The sequence below is a fragment of the Paroedura picta genome, chromosome 9, assembly GCF_049243985.1.
Source record: "Paroedura picta isolate Pp20150507F chromosome 9, Ppicta_v3.0, whole genome shotgun sequence".
NCBI lineage: Eukaryota > Metazoa > Chordata > Lepidosauria > Squamata > Gekkonidae > Paroedura > Paroedura picta.
In genome coordinates this window covers 45,243,205-45,255,424 of record NC_135377.1, presented here as the reverse complement: position 1 = coordinate 45,255,424, position 12,220 = coordinate 45,243,205, and the positions used below count along the sequence as shown (strand labels likewise).

Below are 12,220 nucleotides of genomic sequence, written 5' to 3'. Positions count from 1 at the left end.
AGCTCTGATGAGACTGGGCTAGCCAGAGCCATTCAGGGGAGCATTTCAATAAAGCTTACTCCTAAGTACATTCTTACCTGGCCTTTCATTCAAGAACATCTCTCTCACCCCCCGCCCCATTTTATCCTCACAACAACCCTGTAAATGGCACATTTGACTACAATTTATTTTTTTAAGTAAACCAGAAAGGCCTGGATTAAAGTTTAGCCACAGCCTCACTAGTTTGACTTGGGTAGACCATTCTTTCAGCCTCCCTATTGGAATTACAAGCAGCAAGGCTGGGTCAGCCTTGAAGGGCTGTTGTGAAACTGTTAAAGCAGCTGAGCTGCACCTGTGTGCTCACCTACCTGTGGGTCGCAGAAAGGAAGGCACCCTGCTGCTACCAGAAGGATCAGTACTCTGTGTGGGGGGAAAAATCCACATGGCTGCAGTTCAGAGTCATGTATTTCAGGGGAATGGTATATTTCCACTTCACATGTTGGCAGAGAACAGTCAAGACCAAAGAAATAAGAAGCAGCAACATTACTGAAAGGCAAAGAGCTACAAGAGATATGCATTATCGTTCTTCCTCCTCTTGCAACATCTCCACCTGCTTTTGTTGTTCTCCTTTCTGCTCCAACAACTCCACTCCCATCCAGTGTCAACTGCCACTGTTTAGTCCAGAGTGGGGGAACATACTTACTAGACTCCTTTAATGCCAGGGTGGAAGAGGAAATTGGAACAGGCAAGCAGGCCTAGCAAATGCACTTGTTATAGGAAGCCAGACTCCCAGAAGGATTACTTAAGCATACACATTTCAGAAATGTTAAGAAACTTACCTACAGATTTTTAGCAGAGAGATTTTCTGCAAAATAAGTAGATAGATTGTAAAAAAAAATGCAGGAAGGACCAACAGATCTAATTGAAATGAGTGAATTATTATACATACATCTATACCAGATATGTTCTAAACATGGCTTCTGTTATTGTGGTACAAGTAGAAAAATAGGGTTGTATGTAATTAGCTTGTATGTAAAATGAACTGGCCTGGACTTCAAGGTATTTAAATATGATTTTAAAATTGTATACTTTTCCTACTTTGATTCTTTCAAGGAACATCCATACAATTTCTCAGGACCCAACTAGACAAAAAACATGAATGGATTCATAGTTTTCATTCACAAAGGCTGTCATGGCCTCGTAGGGAGGGGTGGTTTACAAATCAAATAACAATAAGAGCATTTCAGAACTATAGGACAGAGAAAGGGGGATAAACCCCTGCCTCACAAGCCATTTTCCAAACAAACCGTCAGAGCTGCTATGTACCCCATTGTAGGGATCATTATAATGGCATAAAAATACTGAGCAGATTTTTTAAAGACTCATAAAACACTTCTTAAGCAATCTTTACCTCAGTAAGGTAAACAGCAGCTCCAAAGAGCCATTTGCGGTGAGGAAAACATTGTGAGGGGAGGGTTAAACTTTCCCGAGTGCTACAATCCCAAAATGAGTCAGGATCCCTGTGACTGCCATTTTCTAATTATTACCTTCTAGACTCTAGTTTGACCCTCTAAGTATTCCTGTATAGACAGCATGGCAAGTCCTTTCAAGAAAGCTAAGATAGCACATGCTTAGTGCAGGGGATCAAAATCTTGATAACCTTCCTCATTTACCAGAAGAGTGAGCAACACACAGTCCTCCTGATATACACATTACCATTTCGTGTGAATCAGCTTTGGTATACATAATTTCTTGCTGTTTATTATTGTTCTATTGTTATTTATGGTTAATGACTTCTCTGTATTGTTCCTGTTCCTTATGCTTACTCTGAACCACCCTGAACCTCCAGGGAGGGCATTATATAAATGCAATAATGAATGAATGAATGAATGAATGAATGAATGAATGAATGAATGAATGAATGAATGAATGAATGAATGAATGAATGAATATGTTCATGCATACTAAAGCTGAAAATATACATGTTGTGCTATTTACACAAAATGATCAACACACGATTGCAAGGATCATGTGTAGTGTGCTCTCCTGGTATGCAAGGTGGGAAAGCCAAAGGAGGAAGCATGCATACACACCTATTTGTTTATTCAGACAATTTCTATACCACCTCTTCAGGCACGAGGCAGCTTACAAAACAGAAGATAGTAAAAGCATAGCACAATAAAAGTTAATAATTAAAAACCCAGCATTAAAAACCAACCAGAGTATAAAAATGGCATAAAACACTGAGCAGCTTTAAAAAACCCTCATAAAACACATTATAAATGTTAAAATATCAGCTCCTGAACAAAAAGCCTAGTTTTTGAAAATGAGCAAATTTGAAAATCAAAAATGTAAGTTTGTAAAGGTATGAGAGCACAGACAGTTTACAAAAACTTTTCAGAGGCTGCTGTTTACATTCCAGGCAATTCTCTTCACTGTACCTCTTTCTGCACAAACTTCTCGATTCCACATGTAATAACTTCTGCAGCATTGTGTAAAGTAAGAAAGATAGGAATTGGCTGCCAGGGAAGAAAATGTGACCAATGAGATTAGCACTGCATATTTGCTAAAGTACTTACTCTTCTTTCTGTGCTAACACTGAAAAGCAGGCATTTTTAAACATACCAAAGAGGCTGTGACTCCATTTATCTTATGAATAGCCGCCACAGGATTGGAGGCATAAATTTTGTTGGTGCAAAGTATGAGATCTGTCACAGAAACATGAGTGCTCAGAGCTATCCCTAGAAGCAGCAATAAAACTGATATAGCCTAACACTGAAATACATATAACTAGAATCACAAAACACTAAGCTATTTTTCCTCCACTGGAATTTTTCTCAGTATGACTGTAATTTCTTTTAAAGGTTTTCTAGACACTCTCCTCATATTTAGGTTAACATCGGAGAAATAAAAATACATTTAGAAGGTAAATCTTTCCAATGAATTCTAAAATACACCTTCTACTGATTATAAAGGCCCATGTTTATTTTAATATTGATGTAAAAAGGAAATATTAATACACTTTATTTTGATCTAAAAGCAGAGCAGCTACGCAAGACTCTTTTGAAACACTTAAGAATTTGCAAGAAACCATGCTAAGCAAACAGTTAAGGCATCCAATCAGTAGCTGTCAACCAATTTTCTAAAAAACAAAGAAGAATTCCTAGTTCTACAACCGGGCAGTTTGCCACTTTTGCTGCTGAGTGAGAAAGTTTTAAAAAAAGCTTTTCTAACATGGGCCTCTTGAGGTACAGCACAATAATAGGAAACACTACAAATAATACAATCCCAAAAGAGCTGACACCAGAATTTACATTCTTCCTTTTCTGCAGCCAAGTTCACATACACACATATGTACCCCTTTCCCCTCCCTTATCCCTATTGGCTCTTAGAGCCAAGAGAAATGTGTTTTGCTGCCAACAATGGCTCCAGATTGCCCAGCTCAGCTAACCTTCACCAGATGTTTATTGTCTTTGATGATATTTTTCAGTGGCTTTGGTCTTTACGAAAGAAAGCTCAGTATCTCAGGCCAGCCAACATAAGCAAATTCTCATCAACCCTGTTCCAACTGCTTTCCAATTCACCCTTAAACTTAGAGCAAGAAATTCTCTTTTCAATTCCAGCTTTAGACAAGGAGAAACGGGAATATGCATCTATGATGATCAAACACACAAGATGATCAAACACACAACATAGACCTTGTTTTGTTTATCCTGAAAGCTAGGTCATTCATACTCCTGAGGCCCTGTTTAAGAGTATCTTAAGAGACTATCTAGTGAGCTGGGATTTGAACCCAGCTCTCATTTGGAATCTCGATACAGCTCAGCAGAAAGACAGAAACAGAGCGCTGGGCTTAGGTGTAAATAGCCCTGGGTCTCTTCCAAAAATAAAACCCTAAACCCTCATCATTTTTAGTCTGGACCCTGTTGTCCTTTCTCATTGGAGACAAAGGAATTCTTATATTAGACATTAGCAGTCTTCAAGCAAAGGTTGGATACACACTTTTCTTGGATGCTTTAGGATGCTTTGGGCTGATCCTGCGTTGAGCAGGGGGTTGGACTAGATGGCCTGTATGGCTCCTTCCAACTCTATGATTATATGATTAGAAGATAGCATTTTTCTGTCCTTCACACTGGTTGGAAAGATCACAGAATCTATTTAAGACTATCTACGGTACTTCAGAAATTCAGCTTTTCATCTTATGAAAGTGCCTTATACTGCGACAGACCATTTAGATCTTTCTTCTATGCTTCAACTTATTTAAAAATCCTGAGAGTCATTATGCATAACAAAACTATATGATGTGATGCAAATGCAGGAGACTTATAAAGGGCAAGAAATTCAGCTGCGAGGCAGTGTTAACCCAAAGGTGAAAAAGCCGCCTCTACCTTGAAAATGCTTATCTCACACAAATTCAGTGTCTTACAAAGGAATGAGCTTCATCGTCATATATATATTAACTGCAGCACAATATTAGATTTGTAGGGGGGAAACAAACACATTTTATTTGCATGAATCTTACCAATCTGGATAGTGCCCTGGACCCTGAGTAAATAATGCCCACAAAAAGTGCTGAAGCTGGAAGCCATGAGATTACTTCAGTCCTGTGAAAACATCAATGGAGCATGCAGTCATAAATCCACTGGGTACTGATTATGTCTGGATATCAGAAACAGCCACCGCTGCTTCACCCATCCCACTGATCCTGTGTTTCCCTCTGAGCTATCACAGAGAGTTGAGAGCTTTGCAAGGACGACATCTCAGAACTAAAGTAGAAAATCACGCTGAGAATTCTGCAACCGAAGCTCCTGAGCACTTTTCTTTTAAAACTCCAGGGGAGGGGCTGATTCCAGCCAAGATTGCAGTATGAAGGAAAGGGAATTATCCTTGCCACACCTCATGCCATTTTCCAGACTTGGATCAGAAACATAGAACTGAAATTTGCCCACAGACTGCTTATGTGCTTGGCAGAGGATGGGAAAATGGCATGCAGCAAGGTTACAGATCCTCTTCCCCTGCATCATAAGCCTGATCTTAGTCTGAGACCAGCAGGCCTCTTATTTACAAATGTAGAGGCTTGAGCTGAGCTGGTTCTTCCTCTTACCACTACTATATTACAAAGACATTTGCTGTCAGTGGTTATTTGGTTACATACGTTTTCAGACACTGTGAGTTCTGAATGATCAAGAATATACCTCATGCCCTAACTACTTTACCTCATCAGGGATGTTGTTGCAATCCCATGCCTGTAGAAATCTTTTCAAAGCAGAAATGAAAGTAAGCTGGTATGGGCCGGTACTGAACAAGAAAGTGGCCAAGGTGCCCCCCCCCTCTTCTCAAGAGAAATAATTTAAGCAAGAAATGCAAATTACTTTCACCTCCACTTAGAATATTGGCCTCTTTAGTGCTGTACTGTGATTTATATCACTATCATATCAGCCATTGCAACAAAATGAAGATGAAAAATATCCATGCCTGATGTCTGACACATATTTTATTTCTCATAACATGCTGGTCTTGGTTTGTTGTGTACCTGATAAAACAAATCCAAAAACTACAAAATATGCAACCATTTCTTTGAAACTGAATAATAATAATAATAATAATTCTTGTTTACACTGTAATTAGCCAAAGCGGATGTTTATTTTTATGTGCTCTAATAGGGACATCTAAGAACACTGAAATTTGTCTGCATCAAACTGGCAATGACTGTGATGCTACTTCTGGTGACCTCAGATAAGCTGTCTGCTTAAGACAGGCAATACCACTTCAACTGTGTAGCAGCTGTGTAGAAATAAAGCCCTACTGCTTGAGAACAAGATTTTGATATGGTAAACAGAGATCACTGACCACAATGTGAAGCTTAAAGGAATCTAAAAAACGCTTATTTCTCTCATGTGATCATACAAAATGCAATGGAAAAGGCCAGAAATGTTCCCATGATGCAAATACAGAATTCTACCCTGCCAAGAGGAATTTTTTCCAGGGCTGGAAAAGAATGCATGACACTTTAGGAAATGCTTCAGCAGCAGTTCACAGTCTTGTATGCCAATCCATACAATGGTCAGGCAAAGAGACTTCTGTAATGACTGCTCCTGAATACTTGCAGGGCTCTTTCTGGGACCAAGTCAGGCAAATGATTGCTTGGGGAGGGACTGCAAAGAGGGTGCTGATACACTGCAAGGGTCCAGCACATTCTCAGTCACTGGCAGTGCTGGGAGCGCAGGGCGTGGCTTCTTGGACTCACCCAACGGTGGCATGAAAGGAGACAATGGAGGGTACATTTCATGGGGTAACAAAGGACCCTGAAACATCCCCGTTCCTCTGGTGTATTCTCTGGCATACAGGGAAGAGAAAATGTCATATCACCAGAGAGTAGGGAGAAGTTAGTGCTTGCCAGGCTTGCCTGTAATACACTCCTGAACTGGATGAACTATTTGTCTCTTCCTCACAAACAAATTTTGCATATTTTTGTTCTGCAAAGGTGTTAAAAGATTTTTTTTTCAGGGGGGGGTCTCAGCATCAACATAAAGCCTAGAGTAAGGTCCTATCTACTAAACTGATTTTAAACCAATTTAAGGTTATCGATCAGATTTTCTGAAGTCTTCTGTTTAATTTGAAGAGGAATAATGAAAAGGTTACTGGAAAAGAATCTGGGAGGGAATTATGAGAATTTCTTGGCCTTTGTCACTAGGTAATGCTATCAATTTGACTACCATTGATTCTTTGCCTGCAGTATCACTGAAATTATCTGAGGGATCCTCTTATTATCCTACTAGTGTATTTATTTATAGTCTACCTTTCTCACTGAGATTCACAGTGAATTCATTAGTGTAATTTAACACAATCAACAGGATGGGATTTGGTGCAGAAATCTGCGAGCAAGCTGGAATCTGAAACAGAGCTGAAAGAAAACAAAAGCATTGACATTAAATGTTCTGCCTCTGTTTTAGGGATAGTTTGTATGCTGTTCAATGACCTGTTTTTAAATAAGGTGATGTAGTTTTAATAGTAAACCACCTCAAACAGAATTCTGAAGAGGCAGCTTAGAAATATCCTAAATAAATACTCCTCCTCAATGATTAAAGGAACTTCAATATACATGGGCAATCTTCCCCCCCCCCACAATGTTTGTACATAACACACACAAGGCAACCCTAAACATTGTTACACCCTTCAAAGTTAATTAAATTGAATGGGTTTAGGATTACATTGGTAGTCGCTGCTTAATTCTTAGATGGTATGGTGGCGACATAAAGTGCTATTTACCAGGTTTGTGATGAAAAAGATATATAATCCTCCTCCTTTCTCAAAGAGCCAGCTGCTGTGGTCTGTGGTTTTGTAACCTCCCATTTCAATTAATGCAACATGCTCTATGCACAGTTCCTTTTGAAGATATTTCCAAAGCTACAGCCAAAGGTGGGGGGAAAAACAGCCCACTTACTGATGGGGTGGGAAACAGAGAGCATATTGTTCCTGTTTTGGCTTCACGGCATTGGCTGCCTATTCACTTCCAAGTCTAGTTCAAAATGCTTGACCTCTAAAGCCCTGATGGTCTTAGAGCATGTCCTTCCATATGCTCCTCCCATTCCCTTAGCTCTGTGAAGGATGCTTTGCTTCATATCATTTAGCCCAGTGAGCTCAACAAGAACTGCCTCCACATTATGATAGCCTTGCTTAGACTGACATCTAGTGGAGGGAAGTTTCAAAGGAGAACAGTAACTCCCACAGCAATAATACAACATCATTTTAACTGTATTTATCAGAAGGATAGATTCAAATGAGTAGCCGTGTTAGTCTGAAGTAGCACAACAAAAATAGAGTCCAATAGCAACTTTAAGACCAACAAAGATTTATTCAAGGCGTGAGCTTTCAAGTGTATGCACTCTTCCTCAGACTAAATGCACTCGAAAGCTCACGCCTTGAATAAATCTTTGTTGGTCTTAAAGGTGCTATTGGACTTTATTTTTCTTGTATTTATCAAAAGCTGTGTTAGCGAGCCCTGCTTCTGTCACTACAAAACATCATTTGGGGGTTGCATTTGTTTTACTAATATTCTCAAATGTACCTTATTTATTTTGGTATATGCAACCACTTGTTACCCTATGAATAAAATGTTGATGCTAATCTGCACAGAATCCATCCTATATCACAGTTGTTTGATTTAGCACTACTGCAGACAAAATTAACTTGGGGAGAGCATTTTTCCATGACACATATTTGTAAGACCAGGGAATGTTTGCATTGTTAAGGATGGGTTGCCTATCACTCCCATTCTGCAGTCATTCCATCGGCTGCCCATCAGTTCCCACGCTCAGTTCCAGGTACTGATGATCACATGCAATGCCCTTCATGGCCTTGGTTCCTCACATCCATAGGACCACCTCTCTTCCTATACTTTGCCAGAACACTTTTGCTCATCTTATTCAGGCTCCCTCAAACATAGCTACCCATACTCATGCTTTCATGCTGCAGCCCCACCTTATGGACTGTTCTGCCTGACAAGGTTAGGAAGACTCATAGTGTCCTGGCTTTCACAACCTACGCTTAACACAATTATTCCAGATGGCTTTTTTGCACAGCAATAGGACTATAACTTAATGGTTCAGAAAGTTTCATTGGTAAACTGTGGCCTATACTGCTACTTATCACTGAAAATATGCTGTGACTTTGTGTTCAAATTCTTACGCTTTGTTTCAGTTCTGGTTTCAAATATCTGACATCCAAATCCTATTGTGCCATTCATTTGATCCTGTTGACTGGGTCTGACTTAGTCTATGTAATCCACCTTGAGTACCAGTGAGAAAGGCAAATTGTAAATAATGCTAATAAAGATATTTTTAAAACTGATGGAATTTTCTCCTGTTAATTTATTAACTTTCTACACAATATTCAGATCTAATGATTATTAAGTGTTCATTCCAGTTGCAGCAGGGATACAGAAAACTCGTTATTTCTGGGTTTTATTTCCAGAACATAAATTTCATAGATATTCCAACAACAGTGACAGACTGGGGAGCCAAAAATCAGCGATAACTTAATTCAAAGACCACCAGACAGTAATCAAAATAACACCACATACTCCAAACATCTCATGTTGCAATTCCATCATACCTTGAACTGCTGCTCATCTCCACCCAGCCCCATTTCCAGGAAATGTGCAGCAGAAGTCCACCAACTAGTGTCTGCCATCTGCAATTGCAAACAAAACTTTAAAAATAATTTTCCCCAAATGCTGGGAGTTCCATGTTGTTCCCAAGAGTTTCTCCAAATAAGCTTTTAGAGCCACAGTGCAAACTAGGACCACAGCTTGGGGGTTAATGTGATTGTTTAAGCCTCTTGATGTTTTCCCAATCTGTAGTAGGCCCACAGGGCTATTACTTGCCTCAGTGGAATAAATATATAGAGTGTATCAAATCTTCCCATGGTCACATGGAGTTTCCTGATACTGAATCAGACCATTGGTCTATCAAGCCCAGTATTGTCTACTGTGACTGGAAGAGGCTTTCAAGGGTCTTAGGTAAAGGTCTTTCATAACACCTGCTACCAGATCCTTTAAAGTGATGATGCTGCAGACTGAACCTCGGACATTGCCAAGGAACAAGAAGAGATTTTCTTCTTAATCCTTTACTTCCTCAGGCTTCTTTAAAATCAGTATTTTAAAAAGAAAGCCAAGCATGCCAGTTTGTGAACTTCCTTAAATGTATTTCTGCTTGCAAGAGTCCAGCCACCGTGTCTAGTTATTTGTTGCCAGGACAACAAAAGGGTAGCTGAACTCTCATAAGAGAAAGTAATATTCAGGAAGTCCTAGAGGGCATGTGTAGCCTGACACACCATTAAAAGAACAAACAAACAGAAGGAAGCAAAAAGGTCAGGAGGGTTATCAATTGAGCAGGACAGAGATTCTTGAGCCTCTCCTTATCCCTGGGTAAGGCCATTTTCACAAGTGACAAAGAACCATTTCTTATATACCTAATTCAAAAGTGAATTATGGTTTTGGCAAGAACATATATTCAATGTTCTTTGTTGTTTTAAAGCTGTTGTGAGTTGGCAATATGTAAAGGACCTATGAACTAATCTGAATTCCTTGAAGGACAGAACAAAAATGTTACAGACAGACCAGTTATAAGTCTCATGGCATGGAGATTCAAAGCAATTTACTATTCCTAACTTGGTTTCCCTCCACTTGCTTTTTTTTGCTGCCTTGTCCCACAGCTGACTTGTGGAAACCCTACACAGTTTTCAAAGCAAAAGACATTCAAAGATTTTTTGCCACTGCCTGCTTCTGTACAAGTTACCCTGGTATTCCTTGGTGGCTTCCCAGCTGAATACTAACCAGGGTCAATCCTGCTTAGGTTCCATGTTGTAATGAGATCGGCCTAGCCTTATAGATTCAGGTTAGGGAGAGTAATAGCGCTGGATAAGACCAGACAACAGAAACATTCACAAGAAAAAAATAAACAAGCATACTAAAAGAAAAAAGGCAGAACACACTGCTACAGTATTTCTAAGAGCTGGGTATAGTCTGCACAGAGCTTTTTACCCACTCCCACCTCGAATAAATCCCTCCTGTCCAAACTGAATTTGATTTCTATTTTGATTTTGGATGCTTTAAATTTTCCCTCTGCAACATGCATGACTGATCCTGAGTGACCCTACCTTTCCCCCGCAATATCTAGGAGTGGATAAAAGCCTCGATATTTGAAAAATTGCCATCAGTAAGTGTGCAGATTTCTGCTTTTTGCGATTAACTTCCTTCTCCATGCCTTGTAGCAAATCAGTCTTCTCTGATTGGCCAGGGCATCAGTTCAAAGATTTCCTGGTTCCTGGTTACAAGGCTTGTCTTAAAGTGACTTCACTCCAGAAGTACTAACTTCCCTCAGCAGAGATTTGCCTCTTGAATTTATTTCCTCCTCCTCTGCTATCTCCAATTCCCCCCCCCATTCAAGAAAAGAAAGAAAGAAACTCTTGCTGCACTTGGGCTCCCCTCCCCGCTCTGAGCTTTCCCAATCAAGTTTAGAACACTTTGTGAATAGAGGAAGACACGAGTTCAAATCGATCTGAATTCAACAGGATCCACAACTGAAGGAACAAAGTAAGTGCAGAATCAGCCCTGGTCTTTTTAAAGATTATTATGGGAGATAAGAAGATTCACAGCCCTCAGTGTAGACTCTTCTTCATACTATCTTATCCATAACCAACTGCTATCTAGTTTAACCAACACCACAGACTGTGAGCTCTCTAAGGGGAAAAAGCAGACACATAAGCTAACAAACATCTTTAGATTAGCCACTACATGATATAGTTACATGGTGTTTACAATCATATTGGAGGAAAAAAATGTGTTTTTGAAATTGTACTTACCCTTGAAAAAGGGTAGGGTAGGTGAATTTCAGGACAGACAAGACATACTGGAAAACAAATGCTAAATTATTGACATTATATAATAACAGTACTAGCAAAAGAAGAAATGTTTATAGAAGTCACAAGCATGATTGTTCAGCATATGTGTTCCAGGCATGCACTTCAAGGAAGGGGCGTTTAATATTAAGATTCCTGCAACAACTTTTGAAAACATGGAAATGGGGGCCAAAAACAACCATGTGACTTATACTGGAATGACATTGTGACTATAAATGCAGGAATGTGGAGAAAATCCAGGCAAGCACAAAACAGCCTTCTTTAATACATGACAAAAAACATCATGTGTACTTAAATCCCAAGATCTCAGAGCCAAGGAAGATGTTCTAGCTCCCAATGAGCCTAGATTCCCTATAATGAAAATAACAATAGCAGCAATAACAGAAAACACATCATGTAGTAACAACTCAGGAGAGTAAACTTGTCTTAAGCTTATGGTTGCCAACAACCTGGGGGGGGGGGAATTATGCCTTTCTAATGGAGGCATTATGGGATGTCATTTACCTCTATGTCATGGAGGCTTCAATTACCCACTATTATATTAAGCCTCTATTAAAAGGAACATTAATAGAGGACATTGTCCTAATTAAGGTAGCCCCTAAAAGAGTACATACCTATATCGGTGGAGGCTATTCCACAACCAGGACACCTCAGAGAAAAAGGTCTTTTGTTTTCTGCAACTCGGGGCCTTTGAAGATAAGTCTCAAAAACAGGGCAGATTCTTAAAGGAGTCCTTCCTTTTCTGCTTTGGAGGTAATTAGTTAACCAAATGACTATTTCACAAAACAGAAAACCCACTAAAAGTACCATTCTAAGCAGA

At 39.5% G+C, this 12,220-nt stretch overlaps 1 protein-coding gene across 3 annotated transcripts in view; it reads right to left on the bottom strand.

Moving 5' to 3' along the window:
• The window catches only part of SLC35D4 (solute carrier family 35 member D4), a 42,234-nt gene that overhangs the window by 28,424 nt on the left and 1,590 nt on the right, over positions 1-12,220 (bottom strand). For 2 of the 3 annotated variants that reach the window (XM_077352606.1, XM_077352603.1), the window contains exons 2-7: positions 11,344-11,390; positions 9,094-9,171; positions 4,502-4,583; positions 2,421-2,498; positions 819-844; positions 348-399 (exon numbers count right to left, since the gene is read on the bottom strand). In XM_077352606.1, coding sequence (XP_077208721.1) covers positions 348-399; positions 819-844; positions 2,421-2,498; positions 4,502-4,583; positions 9,094-9,171; positions 11,344-11,390 — 363 coding nt within the window. The remainder of the gene's footprint in view (positions 1-347; positions 400-818; positions 845-2,420; positions 2,499-4,501; positions 4,584-9,093; positions 9,172-11,343; positions 11,391-12,220) is intronic. The other variant, XM_077352605.1, reaches the window with a different exon arrangement.